The sequence below is a fragment of the Tursiops truncatus genome, chromosome 7 (assembly GCF_011762595.2).
Source record: "Tursiops truncatus isolate mTurTru1 chromosome 7, mTurTru1.mat.Y, whole genome shotgun sequence".
NCBI lineage: Eukaryota > Metazoa > Chordata > Mammalia > Artiodactyla > Delphinidae > Tursiops > Tursiops truncatus.
Window position 1 is genome coordinate 19,564,605 of NC_047040.1, and position 16,680 is coordinate 19,581,284.

Here is a 16,680-nt window from a genome sequence, read left to right on the forward strand (position 1 = left end):
TACCATCTTCACCATTTTTGAGTGCACAGTCAGTGGATTAAACACATCCATTTCATTGCACAGCGACCACCACCATCCACCTCCAGAAGGCTTTTCATCTTGTAAAACGAAAAACTCTGCACCCATTAAATAATAACTCCCCAGTCCCTGCTAACCACCATTCTACTTTCTGTCTCTGTGCATCTGACTACTCAAGTACCTCATGTAAGTGGATTCATACAATATTTGTCCTTTTGTGACTGTCTTATTACACCTAGCATAAAGTCCTCAAGGTTCACCCACGTTGTAGCATGTGTCAGAATGTCCTTCCTTTTTAAGGCTGAATAATATTCCAATGTGTGTATATACCACATTTTACGGATTCATTCATCTGTCAATGGACACCTGGGTTATTTCCGTGTTTTAGTTACTGTGAATGATGCTGCTGTGAACATGGGTGTGTAAATATCTCTTCGAGTCCCTGCTTTCAGTTACTTTGCATATATACTCAAAAGTTGAACTGCTGGATTATATAGTAATTCTGTTTTTGATTTTTTTGGAGGAACATACTGTTTCCCACAGCGGCTGTACCATCTTATATTCCCACCAGTAGCGCACAGAGGTTCTAATTTCTCCACATCTTTGCGAAAACGCTCTTCTTTTCTCTTGTCTTGTCTTCTCTCCTCTCCTCTTCTTTTTCTTTTCTTTTTTCCTTTTTTTTTATAGTAGCCATCCTAATGGTTGTGAGGTGGTGGTCCTGAGATTTTCAAATGACTTTCTCAAGGTGCCCCTGGGGCGAGGAGCCGTCACGCTGCCTCATGGAAGAAGAGAAGGCAGCAGAGAAGCACGTGGAGCCCCGCAGCCTGGCGCTGCCATCTGGCTCTCCATCAGGGAGAGTGGCCAAAAGTTGCTTTAGTTCATTCAAACTCCCAGCCCTGATGCATTTCATCCGAGGGCACTGAGGTGGCCATGGGTGGGCATCTTTGGGAGATTCTGGAAAATGGAACAATGCCAGGAGAAATGAGCCCGAGAGAGTCTTGATTCCAAGAGCGATGAGGGAGGTTGGAAATCCAGTTTGTGCACCACCTAGACTGCTTAGTCTGGAGAGGGAGAACACGGGCCGGTGCAGAATGGGAGAGAGAGCGTCTTGAAGGACAAGCTGGCTTCCTTTCTGTTGCTCTCCGAAGTAGAACCTCGTAGGTGGAGGGTCTCATAAAGAGGGGGAGACTTGGATGTAAAGAAGAGCTTTCTAACACCTAAAAAGGCCCATTGGGGCTGTCTAAGGGAGTTGCTGTCACTGGAACACATACTCACTGATGCCTATTAGGGTGCAGTTGGGAGTTTCCCTCCCTGGGGGAAGCTTAGGTAGAAGTCCTCAGGGTCCACTGAGGTCCCGCCCTTAAGCTGGGCTGAGAAGGGACATGGTCCCCGAAGGTCAAGGCATCTATGAATGTGCTTACCACCTCCCCTTTGACCGCCACTGGGAGAGGCCCCAGTTGGGTGAAGGGCCCTGCCCTCCAGGGACCCTGCTCAGTGTGGGAGAGAGAGAGAGAACCCTACGGTGGAAATGAATTAGTGCCCTCCTCGGGGGTTCTGACTGGAGGCGGCTTTGGGGCCCAGGGTGGGCTGCAGTCCGTCTGTGCTGCGCTGGTTGAGGAAGTCTGCCTGCTGTTCCAAGTCCAGGTTAAGATTTGAGCCAATGGAAGAGAGGAGGGAAGGAGAGAGGGCCTTCCAGAAGGTGGCAGGGCTGGAACAGAGAAGGGGTAGGGCCTTGGTGCAAATGACCAAGCCTGATGGGGGCCACAGCAAATCCAGTGCCCTCGCTGGGGGTATGAGGGGCCAGGCAATCTTGTATCACCTTGGTGGGCCTGGCTGGGGTGCCTGTGGGAAGGGCCTGAGTGTGGGAATGGAGGCGGGAGTAGTGTGGCGTGGTGGTGGGGAGTGATGAGATGGGAGCAGAGTCTGCAGGTAGGGGAGGGGGGAAGGCAGTGGAGTCTACCTGAGGAAGAGGCGGCCAGATAAGGGAGGAATCCAGAAGCCAGGTTGGGGAACTTGAACTTGACGAGCCAAACACTAAGGGCCATTGTGGGTCCTTGAGTGGGGAAGTGGCCCAAAGCAGGCTTTGAGAGTGGGAGTCTGCTGCCAGCGGTGGGTGTGGCTCGCTGGAGAGGCGGCTGCCAGGAGGAGGGCTGGGTAGACCAGACACGAGGCCGGTGCAGGTGCTCAGCATGGGGTGGAGGATTTGTGCAAGGGCGGTCAGAGGGGCGTGGAGGAAGGGCCTGGGGAGGCACAGACTCTGAGTGCCCCGGCAGAGAGGGAGGAGAACAGCATCCTCGGGGAGGGGAGCCTGGCAGGAGGGTGTGAGAAATATTCCAGCAGGACAGGGTGGGGTGAGGGAGGGAGTCCGCAGTTGCCTAGCCTCAGCAACCTGGAGTCGGGTGCTGGGTCCCTCAGGGTGAATTGTGGGGGGCCCTGAGGACAGGAGTGGGCTTGCCCAGTCCCCTCCCTGGGGGTGCAGGGAAAATCAGGCGTCATGTTCCATTTAATCACATCCAGCCTGTTCTTTTACTCTGGTGGCCTTGGCCTGCCTGGGAGAGGATGTGGCCCCTGGAGCGACTTCCCCCAAACACTCACGGGACCTGGGCTGCCGGAGCCCTCTCTCGAGCCCCTTGCGCTCCGTGTTGAAGCTTTCCCTTCCGGGGATGCTGGGAAATAACATGGGGCAAGGAGCTGACCTGCGCCCACGTGGAGCTCGCCAACCTCCCCGGAAACTCAGTTTTTCCACGTTTCCACTCAGTGCTTCCCTGCTGCCTCTGCTGTGTGTTTTTGCTGTTACCAAGGTGCTGGTCCCCCGACTGGCTGTGGGGTCTGCTATGTGCCCTCCCAGCCACGCCCCCTCTAAGTGCCCTGTTAATGGTGCTTCCCTGCCCTTCCCTTTGGCTTTCAGTTCCCTCTCTTCATCTGCTTCGGGTTCTATTTTGAGAACGAGTGAGCCTAGAATATCGTGCTCTGGGTGCTGGGGCTGAGGACATCCCAGCCCGCACCCCCCCCCCCCCCTCGCCTCCTTTGCCAGCTCCCTTCCCCTCTTGACAGGCCGGCAGCACCGGCCCTGACCTCACAGTCTGTCTGTCTAGTGGCAGTAGATGTGATGTCATGGGGTCTTTTTGTCCTGAAAAACTGCCCGGATTCCAGGCCTCCCAGGGGGCAAGAGTGGAGAGAGCTGGAGGGGTGGAAGGAGGGAGGGTGTGAGGAATTTCTGGACGGAATGTTCCTCTGGAGGCTGAGTCTGCATTCTGCGCCCCCCTCCCCCCAGTCCAGGGCTTGGGCACCTCCCCCCACCCGCTATGGCCCTCTGCCTTTTCCTTCCTCCAAAACAGCAGCCCACAGATACATTTTTTTCCCAGCTCACCCTCCCTGCAGGCCGCCGAAATGTCCTGCTGCGTGAACCTCCAGGCAGTCATCCCAGCCACCTCGGCCTCTGCAGACCGGCCCCCCCTCAGGCCCACACTGCTGGGGGTGGGTAAACGCATGGAGAGGGCATGCATGTCTTTTTTTGGAAAAAAAAAACCTCCCAAAACTTGAGGAAAGGATGTGCAGCTTCCCTTATCCACACTGTGGTTCACAGCCCCTCACATTCAGGAAGTTCTCTCTGATGTCTGGTCCCAGTCTCTCCTATTGCAGCCCGTTTCCTCCTCTTCCTCTGGAAGTGCATTGAAGAAACCTTTTCCTCCTGAGGACCTGAGACAATTAGTCTTTAAGCCGCAGAAAGCTTGTTCCCAACGGGAGGGCAGTTGATTAGGAAGGAGTAAGAGGAACTGAATGAAGATTATGGCCAGGGGGGAGAGACAGAGCATGAGGGGATGTAAAGAGTGGCATTCAGATAGCAGCTGTCCTTATCTGACGTTGGCCAGGTTATTTAATCTCTCGGGCCCTCAGTTTCCTCACCTGTAAAATGGGGTAATGCTTGCCTTGTGAGCATTGGTTATGAGGAATAATGATCATGAAAGCCAGGAGCCCAGTGTTAAGCCCAAGGCATCATTAGTACCTGCTGAGTAATTGCTGTTACTGCAGTAATGTTAGGAAAATGCACCTCCAGACCAGGGCCGGGAAGAGGTAAGGCAAGTGAGGCACCTGGGGTGCACAATTGGAGAAGGTCTTGCTCTCAGCGTTGTGCATCCTGAGACTAAATGCCTCCTTACGTTTTCTGCCCTAAGAGCCTCACTCCAGTCCTTCCCTTGCTCCCGACTCCCGGGTTTGAGGCCCCAGAGCAGAGTGGTCACAGATAGCAAGACCTGGCCGTCGAGTGGCACTAGGTCTAAGCTCTGCCACCTGCTCCTGAGCTGGGTTCGAGTCGTCCTGCTTGGGAGCAAGAGGCGTTCTGGAAGACCCCTGGTGGGGCAGTGATTTGGCCACCCTCAGCTTTAGAAAGCCAGGGTTCGTTTTGGGATTGGGCAGGGGGAGGGGCCAGGTGGGGGAGGGGCCATCCCTGTCGGGGCTCCCTCTGCTTCATCCTTCTACAGCTGAGTCTGAGGAAGAAGGAAGAGCAGGGTCCACCAACCAAGAGGCAAGAGCTAACCCTGCCTGCAGGCTGGCTGGGGATCAGGGTGAGGGGCAGTGGGTGAGCTCAGTGATGGGCTTTATAAAACCTGGGTGCCCACCTGAGTCCTGCCATGCATCTCACTGTGAGAGGCTGGGCGAGTCATACCCGCACCTCTCTGTACCTCAGTTTCCCCATCTGTGAAATGGGGAGGGAGGAGATGGTGTCTGAGGAGTGGTGTGCAAAGATGGTGTGTGTGTGTATGTTTCCGAGCTAACGGTAGGGTGACAGCCGAGGCTTAGTGGGTCTCTGCCAACCACTGGAACTCTGGGGCTGTGGCCTCCGGAGACCACAGCCCTGATGGCCTGGGAGCTTTCCCTAGTATACCCAAGCTTCCCTGCAGGGCCTAGGGCAGGGGCAGCCTCAGGGGAGAACACCCACGCCCACCCCGCCCCGTGATGAGTTCCCTTGGCTTTTTCATTCCCAGCAGCCCCAGAGCTGGCAGCGCATGGAAAGCAGAGAAGCAGGACTTCAATCCCAGGAGGACTGGGGTGGAAGGGAGGGGTGGGGAGCGCAGCATGCCTGCTGGGCCGTGTTTGCAAACACTGCAGGAAAACACTGGGTGTTGAGGTTGGAAAGCGTTTCTGGAAATTTCTAGCTCCTCAGAAGGCCTCTTCACCGGTACGCTGAAGGCAGGCGTCTGGTGGCTGGCCCTGTGGCTGGCCTCCAGCTGGTGTGGGGAAGGGCTGGGAGCAGAGGGGCTGGTGCTCAGATGGTTGCTGGCAGGGAGAGAAGTTTCTCGTGCCCTGCTGAGGCCTGTGGTTTCTAAAGTTGACTGCCTGGTCTGCATTGTGTCAGACCCAGGAGGGATGGGGCAGGAGGGTCAAGGTGGGGCAAGGTGGGGCAGGGTGGGCTGGGAGAGGGCCCGGCCTTGCACCTGTGCAGTCGGAGCTGTTAAATAACAGCTCACATTTATTGAGAGCTTCCTAAGCGGCAGGCCCCGTTCTAAGTGCTTCATCTCACTTGCTTCTCACAAAAGAGGACCATGCCTTCCCGCTGAAGAGCAGCAAGGACAGGGTGACCTGCTTGAGGTCACAGAGTCAGTAGCAGAGAGAGTCAGGACGTGGCCCAGCCGTCTGCTGCCAATGCTGTCAGACTAGACCAGCGGTTTTCAAAGTGTCATCCCCAGACCTGGAAACTGTTAGAGATGCACATTCTTGAGTCCCTCTCTAGGCTACTGGATCCGACCCTCTGGGGAGGGCCCAGCCACCCGTGTGTCCGTCAGCAGCCCTCCAGGTGACTGGGAGGCACACTGAAGTTTGAGACCCCCGGCTCTCTCTCTGCTCTGCCCCGTCGGGATCTCTTGGGAGGCTCTTCAGGGCCTGTAATGGGCCTGGGGCAGGTACTCTTGTCTCTGGTTGCTCCATCCCACCCCATTTCTGAACCTTCTGACCCCCCCAGTCAGGGAGGGGGATTATATAGACTGTGAAGAGGGAGGGCTTTGGAACTGGGAGGTCTGGGTTCAGAGGCAGTCCTGTTGTGTAGACTGCACGCAGAAGGTCCCTGTGATCTGCCCTCCAGGGCTTCTCCTCCCCACAGAAAGCCAGAGCAGCTCAGAGCGGGGGCAGTTGGCCCGTTCTGCCCAGCCCATGGTCTCCACATGAGCATTACAGAGCCCTGGACCAGAAGAGATGGGCGGAGGCTCAGAGGGCTGGGGCAGGCTGGCACTGCTGCAGAGGACTCCCCTGGGTGGGGCCGGGTGGTGGTTGGAGACTGAGTGGAGACCCTGGTCCTGATTGTTAGGCAGCTCCTAGAGCTCAGTCTGGGGAAGGGATCCCGGGGGATTTCCTGTGGGCTCATTTGCCTCCTGCCCGGTGGCCTGTGGCTCAGGAATGGGGTTCTGGGGGCTGGCTAGGTGAGGATTAGGGCTGGGCTGGGGGGGACAGAATGTGGCCTCTTGACTCCCCCTGCAGAGCCATCCTCACACTCCAGGTGGGCCCACCTAGTGGGCTGGGAGGGGCTGGCTGATACGACGTTCCTGGACTCTGTCTTCCCTCAACCCTCCCAAGTTGCCTTGACCCTGAACTATACAGGGGGTTTCACCCACCTGGAAAGAAGTTTTGGCCTCAGTCTCTTGTCTCCCAGGCAGTAGGGGGAAAGTCTGGGCGTTTTTAGAAAGAGCGCTACTGCCTTCAGCTCAGCCCACTTCCTTCCTCCATCCCTATCTTGGCCCAGTTCTCCTCCCAGATGCCAGAACATTTCAGAGGTCATTCTATCCACTCCCCTGTCTTCAGACATGAACAGCTCACCCTCAGGTCCCGGGATGGGGTTGGGGCAGGTGCTTCCTATTCAGAGACCTACTGTCTAAACCTGGTCCACAGTCATCTCAGGAAAGGCTTGTTTCCGTGACCTTGACGTTCATGTCCACGTCCATCTGTGTGATTCAAGGGCCCCTCTAACCACATCACTGAGTTGGAAATGGAGCCCTGGAGACCGTGGTCAGGAGGTGGCCCTGGAATGGGGAGTTTCTCTCTCATTATGGGGGAGTCCAAGGAGCCCACGTTTCAGGATGCCTTTAGTAGGAAGTTGGTCTGCGCAAGGGAAGGACGGCACCAGGGTGAGGGACAGGATCAGTCCCCGGGTGTTTATTGACGGCTCGCTACACATACGGCACAATCTCCGGCCCGAGGGCTATGGCAACTCGGTTGGTAAAAATGCTGCTTTGAATCTGTTTCGGAGGCAGGTGGGATAAGAATCACAAATAAAAATAAAACAAGAGTTGGGGAATTAGACATATTCCCACAATGAGATTATTCACACGCTGAGGACCAGATAAGTAGCTCAGACAGTAAGGCTTACTGGAGTTCTGAGGTGGGAGAGAGAGAGCCCTTTGCTGGGGTGTTCAGGGAGGGCTTCATGGAGGAGGAGAGCTAGTAAGAAAAGAGGAGAAGCTGCTCCGCAAACAAAAGCCTGGATGTGGGAATAGCAAGGGGTCTGGATGGAAGAGAGTTTTGGAGTAAGGAAATTGAGGTCTGCAAGGGGGCAGGGCCAAAGGTGGGGATGGCCCTTGAAAGCCCACCGAAGCATGAAGACTCTGGCAGGCCTGGTATCTGCGGCTGCTGTGGTTTCACACAGCGTGAAGTGTAGAGACCCAAGATGGGGTTCCAACCCTTTTGTCCCCCTTAGTAGTCAGTGGCTTTGGTCCACTCATCAAATTTCTCCTTATTTGTAAAGTGGGGCTCAAAGGCAGTAATATTACTTACCTCACTGGGTTCTTGTGAATAAATGAAGCGGCTGGTGTAGGCACACGTGCCTGGCAGGTAGGAGCAAGAGTCACTTACTCGCTCCTTGTTCCTTTTTGAGGGGTCGGTGACTGTCGGAGTTAGGGGCCTTAGTGAGTTTTGTCAAGCTGGATGGTTCTAGGACCGACAGGATTGTCTTTCATTTTCCAGACTCTGCCCCCCAAGCTTGGGGTCAGCACAATATGTCTGAGTCTTGGGTTGGCACCATCGGTGCTGTCTCAGGAGGCCTGCCCATCACGGCCACCAGCCCCGGGGAGAGAGCCAACCTGGGGATGTTTGCCCTGAGGCCTCATGCTGTTTTCTCCCTCTGCCCACAGCCCGTCAACACTGAAACTGCTCCAAAGAATGTAGTGGACACGGTGAGTGACAGCAGGTAGGGCAGGGTGAGCGCCTGGGGAGGCCGGGAAAGCATAAGGAAGATTGGGGGGAAAGTGAACGGATGTGTTTGAGGACACCCTTCTGGAGTAGATTTGGGGAACTTGGGGGAAGGACGGAGACATGGGTGGCACTGGAAGCTGGATATCGGAGCATCCCCTTGTGTGTTCAGAAATGGATTGCTGGGGAACTAGGCAGACAGGGAGGGAGAAGCCCGTGGTTAAACGTGGGCTTCTTTATTAGATATGTAGAATGTGAGAGAGCCAGGCAGATCTTTCCAAACACGTCTTTCTGACTCAGCAGACAGACCATTTCCTCAAGGCTGCGTGGAGGAGGAAGGGAAGGAAGTGGGTGGGTCGTGTGGTGGGGAAACCGAGGCTGGCAGCTGAGAGGCGTCTCCTGGCAACGGCCGGCATGGAGTGGTGGGCTCAGAGATGGAGGACTTGGGTTCACCTCCCAACTCCTCCAAGGTTCTATTTGTGAGACTGTAGCAAGTCCTGAGCCTATCTGTGCCTCAGTTTTCTCATCTGCAGAAATGGGAATAATAATGTCTCCCCCAGGAGAGACGCAAATGAGAGGATATGGTTGGCTCTGAAGGGCCGTTAGTGGACAAAGAAATGCTACACAAACAACCAAGCCCCCTCCCAGACCCTTCTGCCAAGCCCTCACCCCCACCACTGCCACATCCAGCAGATGAAAGACCTGGTACCTTTCGATGTCTTTCCTCGACTGCCCTCTCTGACTGCCTTTTTTTTGTCTCCAGGGAGAAGGAGCCTTCCGGGGTGGAAACACACGGAAAAGCCTTGAGGAAGATGTAAGTGTTCGGAAGGGAAGGAGGAAGGTGTGGCGAGTCCCTGGGGTGCGGGGGATGGGGGAGGCGGACGATGCCTAACACCTGTCTTGTTTGGTGGGCATCCCTCGCAGCCTCTGTAGAATAGCTCATCTCAATTCCGGAGTGGGGAGAGGGGCTGGGAGGGTGAGCAGGCCCCATGACTTAGACACTGGGCCTTAGTCTTGGCTTCAGCCTCCAGCCCAGCTGGATCTAGAGTTGGTTTGCCCGTCACTGAGGCAGACCTTAGTGCTGCAAGGTGGGGATGGAGGGGAGCAGAGGCTGCTGTGCGAGGCCTCGCTGGGTGGTGAGCGGTCACCAGGGCAGCGGCCAGGGGAATGGGCAACACTGCAGCAAGAGGGACTAGGGGCAGAGATGAAGAGGGACTCCTGGGCTCTTGGAGGGTCATCAGCCCCTGGGGAATCGCAGGCTCTGCTTCTTCAGAGGGAGAAGCCTTTGAGAATGGGCTAAATGCCATTGATTCAGGAGGGAGCAGGAACATGGGCTGGTTGGTCTCATGGGCTCCTCCTGCCCTGCTGGAGGGCGATGGGCAAATTCCTTAAGTGGAAGGACCCCAGGGAAGGGAAGAGGGGCTCTCCTGGGACCCTGCTTTGAGCCGAACTCGTGCCTGGGCTTGTCCTCACACCACCCCAGGGGCAGATGCCCGGCAACATCGGACCTTTCTCTTTTTTCCTTTTTTTTTCCTTTCCTTTCTTTTGCCCTTCTCTGACAATTTGCCCCTCTGCTGGCCTCTCCATCCTTGCCCGCCCTGATCTGCAGAGGAACAGGGAGTGGTTTTGGCGGTTGGCATGGGGGAGCTGTTGATGGCATGAGGCCCTATCATCTGACAGCTGCCTGACCCATGGCGGGGAGGGCCTCGGAGGGAGGTGCTGGGCTGGTGAGCCCATCACCTCCGTCACATTGCCCTGGGCCAGCCCCGCAAGGCCAGCCCGGCAAGGTGGAGGTGTCCCCCGGGCCACACAGGGCCCCGCCAGGAAGAGCAGAAACATGCCTCTCAAATTAATGGGCAAGGCTCTGTTCAAGGTACGCGCGGGTCCTATGGGCGTGGAGTACACATGCTGGGATGGACCCTTGTCCGAGTTTGTGATGTTTCTGGGGCTGGGGTACAGGGGAGAAAGTAATTTTCTTGTGTGCCTGCTACTAAAAGTTAACTAGCTTAATGCACACAGAGGGTATACTATGTGCTCAATAAATGTTAGCCGGTCCTATTACTGTTATTTTGGCTAAGGGCTGGGTATATATTTTGTGTGTGTGTGTGGTCGTGCTGTGCAGCATGTGGGATCTTAGTTCCTCCACTAGGGATCAAACCCATGCCCCCTGAAGTGGCAGCGTGGAGTCTTAACCACTGGACCACCAGGGAAGTCCCCATTGGCTGGGTATTTTTTGATCCCCGTGACATCCCGCTATGGCAGATGCTGTGGCCCCATTTTATAGGTGAGGAAACAGAGGCTTGGAGGGGCTCGCTGACTCAATGAATGTCTTCTCCATCCCATCCTGGGACTGCTGCCTGGATCTGGTGTTTCCAGGGCTCCCAACCCTTGGCCAGGGGACAGGGCGATGGTGTGTGAACCAAGCCTTTTAGCCAATGGTCTGGACACTCTTATGAGCCGAGTCCTAGAGCAGTTGCTCCCCACAGCTCCAGCCTGGGCCAGACAGATCCTACAAGGTAAGGCTGCAGCAAGAGAGAGTGAAGTTAGACATCATGGAGAACTTTTTGATGCAAGGGTATGTGTGACCTTGGTCCTGGAGAAGAAAGAGGTTGCCGCTTAGTTGGAATGAGAGGTTTTTTAGGAGAAAGTTCTGTTGATCTGGGATGAAAGAGTGTGTGTCTGTGCGTGCCGGGGTGGGTAAGGGTGGCGTCTTGCCTGGATATGGGAGAAGGGACAAGATGAGTTTGGGTCTAGTTAGTTTAGTTAAAGGAGTTCATGAAAGGCTAAGCAAGTGAGCAGATTGCAGAATGGCACAAGTACTGCAGAGGAAGAGAGAAAACCTAATTCTGGAGGATCCCAGACACCTGTCCCAGGTTGAGTGACTTCAGGGTCCCCTCCCCAGCCTCTGGGCTCTCCTGCAGTCTGCCTCGGGTGAGGAGACCCGTTTCCGAAGCGGCATAGTTGCTGCTCTGGGCCTGCTGCTGTGATAATGTGCCTGTTTGTTGAGCTGTTTTCCTGTCTCTGGCCCGCAGCCCAGGACTCACAGGGCAGGAATGGCTGTTTTCCTCCAACGGGGTTGGTGTGTTGCAGAGTTTGTGGATGATGTGCTGTGTCGCACTTTGTTTTGGAAAAATCCAGGCGGGTGGGCAGGAAGGAGAGAGGAAGGGGTGTGGCTGGAGGGGCTGGTGTGGAGGGGAGGGGGTTGGCCACAGCCCCCAGAGGAGTCATAGGGGTGGGGAAGGGCCCCTGACGTAGATTGGTCACCAATCTCTGCCTGCCTGACATGGCCCCTGGTGTTGCTTCCAGACCCTCCTCCCAACTGTGCCCCCTGGGGACGTGGGCTCCGGAAACAGCTTTTCTTTTGGTCCAGAGCTGTTGTGTTTGGTCTATGAACCTCAAAGGAAGGCAGGACTCTTCCCACACAGTCGTTGCTCCAAACCAACCCCACCCAGGTCCTCGGGTTCCCACTCTTGCTACATGGCGGGGAAGAAGGCAAAAAACGGAGCCAAGGGTCATAGATCTTGAGCTGCCGTGGAGCATCTATCTGAGCGGTGGGCTGCAGCTTCCGCCTGCAGTGAGGACCAAAGCCAACAGAGTTGGCCGAATCTGTAGCAGGAAGGGTGAGGGTTAGATACCAGGAGGAACTGCCTGATAGTAAGAGAAGTAAGACACTGTTTGAGGAAGGCTGTGGAATTTCCTTTCACAGTGTCCTTTAAGCAAAGGAGAGACTGTGTTTTGGTGATGACGATAGGGGAGAGATCTTGGTGCCTAGGGAGTTGGATCAAAAGTCCTATTATTGATCTATGTCTTGGGTGGAGCAGGGAAGAAGTTCAGAGCCTGTGGGTAAAGGACTCTGACAGCCCCAGAGAGGAAAGGAATGGAATTACAGGCAGACAGAGAGCTTCTTTTTCTTTATAAAATAAAGCGTTTAGAGTACTCTTTGTAAAGCCCTCTGGTAGTTTTTCCTGGAGGCTCTAAGTGGAGCAGGTATATCACACAAGACTGTGCTGTACCCATTTTACAGATTGGTCAGTGAGACCAAGCAACTGCTTCTTACACTGGCTTCGTGGATGAGTATCTTCCTTCGTAGAATGTAAGCTCTCTGAGATCAGGGAACTCACGCACAGCCGGTGGCCCTCAGTGAAGTTCACTGAATGAGACAATGCACGTGACGTTGGGGAGCAGAGAGGACAGCCTCCCTCTTGAAAACGGCCTGTGTGATTAGGCAGCTGGGGAAGGTGCCCCGTCTCTAGCCCTGCATGTGGGAGGTCACTGTGTTTCCTGGAGCGTTAAATTGTGTTGCTCACATGCTCCGCCCCCTCCCCCGACCCATTTCTGGTTCTCCGGTTCTCCTTGTGACTCTTTCCACCAACCCTCAGACGTGTTACCTGTGCACGTCTGCTTTCTGCCAGTGAGTGTCACATGCCCCCAAACTTTGCGGAAAACAGGAAGCACTGTCAGTTAGAGGGCAGCCCAGTGATTCATCAGGGGATGACTGTCCAGCTGTTCGTCCCTGTCCTCTGGGCTGGGGTCACTGTCCAGGGCAGTTTCCTCCCCTGCCACCCCTTCCCCCACCCCCACCCCACAAGCCTGGCGGAGCAGAGCCGGCTTGGACTTTGTCTTATCACCTCTGGAGGCAGTATGGCCAGACTCTGCTGGGGCCAAGTTTTTATTTATCTTTCCTGGTTTTTTGGGGTGGGGAGGCTGAGGAATGTGGAGTGTTGTAACATTGGGGAGGGGGGGTGGAGAAGCGAGCGGGAGCTGGCTCTCCTGCCCTGTCCATGCCTCTCGCCCCTGTGCCCGTGGCAGCTCCCCTGGCTCCCCTCGGCTCCGCGGTCCCCCTGCCAAGCCTGTCTCAATATCCCATTGTCTCTCTGAGCTCCCTGGGCCTGGCCCCGTGTTCCTGGCCACACCTCCAGCCTTGGCTACGGTTGTGGCTTCCAGTTGTTAGAAGCAGCGGTGCAGCCTCCTCCAAACATGGCTGTGGGTCAGCAGTGGATGGAACCCGAGGGGCTATTTATAGCAGGGTGGCCCTGGGGCCTGGAGCAGGGCCTAGGGCCTGGGGAGATTCAGCGGCTCCTCATGAGGGACCAGCGAAACGGAGACGGATGAAGTGTTGGGTTTCTGCGTTCCTCCGAGTGGGTAGTTTTGGAACAGCCTGGTTCGGGTCTTGAAAACCAAACACAACTCAACCCCTCCTTACTGCCCCCGCCTTCGCACCCCCCAGCTCCCCAAGCCTGACTCATGCAAACCCAAGTCCTCAGGGCCAGGAGAGCTGGGGAGACAGAGAAACTTTCCACCCTGACAGCCCCCCTTGGCTGTTTCCTCCTCCTGCTGCCTCCAAGGCTGAGCTGTTCAGAGCTGGGCGGCGGCCCAGGCAGAGGGGACTCTGGCCGCAGCCTTCTTACGGGAGGCTGGGTGGAGGGTCCTCCTCTTAGCGGGGCTGCCCTGACTTTGGGCTCAGCTGGGAGCTGGGCCTCAGAGCCCCCCCACCCCTGCCTCGTAGGCGCTGCGGGGCCTGGAGAGGGCTGAAGGGGGCTCCTCTTCTTGGGACCCCAGTGGTCCAGCCCGAAATCTGAGGTGAATCTTGCTGGTCATCTGTTTCTCCTCTCCTTGGTGGATTGTGGTTCCGTCTCCTCCAAGAGGTAGATGCAAATTGGTGGTCAGGAAAGGCCGGTTTTGGGGAGGCTCAGGGATGTTTGGACGGTGCCCGTGGGCTCACAGGGCTCTGGCTGGGCCTGGGAATGTGCAGGTTGCACGTCCGGTTCTGCATCGAGCGAGACGGCTGAAAGGATGGTGGCAGCTGGTGACGCAGGGTTTTGCTTTACTGTAGGGGTGAATGTTTGGCTGCATCGCTAACTACCCTTTTAATTGCACTTGATGTAATAATGGTAAGAGCGTGTAAGCGCCTTATATGCATAATTCCCTTTAATCTTCAAGCAATACCGTAAGGATTGTTCCGTCTCACTGGTGACATTATAGAGGCTCAGAGCGTTAAGTAATGCAAGGCTGCCCGGCAGGATGCTGTGGGACTCTGATCCTGCACTTTCGTCACCGTGCTGCTGGGTTGCCCTGGGATGTTTTGGACACCGACTTGGGTCCATTTGCCTAATTTTGTACAAGTCGACAACCCTGGAGATGGGAATGGGTGAGGGGGGTAACAGACATGGACAGTGCGTCCTTCGGAGCACGATTTGCTGCCTAGCCCTGGGTGGTGCACACCGTGCCTGGCCGCTTCTTGTCTCAAAACTTGGTTGAATGAGCCGGTGTTGCTGCTTTAAAGGAGGGGAATGTGGGCAGCTGGTGGTCAGAGGAGAAATGTTCAGAGCTGGACAGAGCGGGGCCGGTGCTCTCATCTTTCCTTCTTTCATGGTTGCCACCTCTATTCTCCACTTGGGGTCACGATTCTGACGTCCAGCGAATCCAGGTGAAATGCGTTTCCATCGGTTTAGTAACTTTTATTGAGTGTGTACTCAGCCACATGGCAACAGCCCAGGCGTGGTGCACTTCTCAGCATTTGGGATTTCTCCCTCGCCCAAGGAAAGAGAGCCCTTCCCCTTGGGGGCTCGCAGGCACACTGGCGCGCTCATGTGGGATTGGCATTGATCGCTTTTGGCTTTGAGTTGCTGTGTTGCTGGGCTTTAGGGTGCCTGGGCTGGAATGTTGGCAGAGGCAGGAGAAGGGAATCTGTGTTTCCGCGTGGCCCTGACAGCTCGCGTGGACAGCTCTCTGCTGTCCTCCTGCCATCCAGCCGGCCACCGCCCTAACGCTGCTTCTCTCCTCTCTTTCCCAGAGCTCCACCAGAGTCACGCCAAGTGTCCAGCCCGATCCCCAGCCCATCAGGTATGCCTGGGCTATGGGGGACGCAGTGGGTGCAGGCAGTGAGGTCACTGTGGGTGTTCCCAGCAAGTCATGCCTCTGGGTCTCCGAGACCAAAGTCACAAAGCACGTGATAGGGAGCACGGGTGGACGTGGAAGCCACAGAGAGAGGATGCAGGCAGATGCCAGTGGGAAACTCAAAAGTTTTAGCTTGAAGCCAGTGCTTGAGCTGGATTCTTCATTTACCTGCATGATCTCATCTAGTCCTTGCAACAACCCTGCAAGGTAAGTATTTTATTCCCATTTTGCAGATGAAGAAACTGAGTCTCAGGGAGGTGAGGCGATTCGTGAAAGGTCACACAACCACTAAGAGGCAGCACTGGGTTTGCATTCAGGACCGGCTGGCGCTGGTGCCTGTGCTAGATCCCGTTCTTCTCCACAGGCAGAGGTTTCTGTTGTTGGAGGGTCACTTATAAAAGGAAGGTTCTCTATCTGGCTGAGCTGGTGGGGGCTGGGGGAAGGGGATGCACAGGGGACTTTGCTCATCCAGAGTCTCTCTTTTTTTTTTTTTTTTTGCGGTACGCGGGCCTCTCACTGTTGTGGCCTCTCCCGTGCGGAGCACAGGCTCCGGACACGCAGGCTCAGCGGCCATGGCTCACGGGCCCAGGCACTCCGCGGCATTTTGGATCTTCCCGGACCGGGGCACGACCCCACGTCCCCTGCATCGGCAGGCGGACTCTCAACCACTGCGCCACCAGGGAAGCCCCAGAGTCTCTTTTCCCTGGGTCCAGGTTCTCTGGTTTTTTGGCTTGGGCCCTTGCCTCTCTGACTCCCCCCTCGCCCCTGAGGCTCCCGAGATGAGTGAGAATCTGGCCCCAGGGATATGGACCACCAGTCAGAGAGGGTCTGGTGTGGGTGGGTTGTAGTCCAGCTGCCAGCTGTCCACAGAGACTGGCGGGGTCCTTTAGAGTATCCCCTCCTCCCCTACAGATGAGAATCACCTTGGGGTGGGTGGGTGCAGAGTGCGATGCTGAGGTTGTCCAGGTGGTGGTGCTGTTCTGCCTTGAGTAGGAGCCCCACCCCCAAAGGCTGCAGGACAGGGAAAGACCCGGACTCAGAGGCCAAATTCAAAGTGGGCTCCCAGCGCACTGGCCCCTCTGCTACTTGGTCCCTGTCATTGCCACCACAGAGAAGCTGTATGTCACCCTTGGCTCTCCTGTTTACAAGCCCCGTCTACACAGTTGGGCTCGGAGCTAACCGTGGTGGAGATCTGTATTCTGTCCGGTTTCTTGGTGTCCCGGGGCTGTACCCCCATGTCACCCCATCACTTTGAAACACCCCATGGTATTCCTCCCGCTGCCCCTCCAGTCCCAACTTTACCCCACAGAAGTGAAGGGTTATCAACATGAACTGTGAGTTGCCCACCCTGGGTAGAGAAGGGAAGCAGGACCCTAGGAGGCTGGGATGATGGGATAAGAAGGGGAGGGTGTGAGGTGACCCCAGAAACTACAGGTGGGCCTCAGAATGGAATGCCAGTGTCCTGAGACCCATTTCCCCTTCCCATCAGCTCCCCAGTGGGCACCCTGGACCCTCCTTTGGAAGAGCAGTTGGGTGAGGTGTAAAGGTGTGAGAACCCACCTCCCCTCACCCGGTGCCCAGCCCAGGGGG

General features: G+C 56.0%; 1 protein-coding gene across 10 annotated transcripts in view; it reads left to right on the top strand.

Moving 5' to 3' along the window:
* Positions 1-16,680, top strand: part of TNS1 (tensin 1) — a 205,251-nt gene that overhangs the window by 94,748 nt on the left and 93,823 nt on the right. For 8 of the 10 annotated variants that reach the window (XM_073807274.1, XM_033859781.2, XM_073807276.1 and 5 more), the window contains 3 exons: positions 8,136-8,177; positions 8,957-9,007; positions 14,987-15,036. In XM_073807274.1, coding sequence (XP_073663375.1) covers positions 8,136-8,177; positions 8,957-9,007; positions 14,987-15,036 — 143 coding nt within the window. Of the gene's footprint in view, positions 1-8,135; positions 8,192-8,956; positions 9,008-13,569; positions 13,839-14,986; positions 15,037-16,680 lie in introns of those variants that run through there. The other 2 variants (XM_073807280.1, XM_073807282.1) reach the window with 2 other exon arrangements.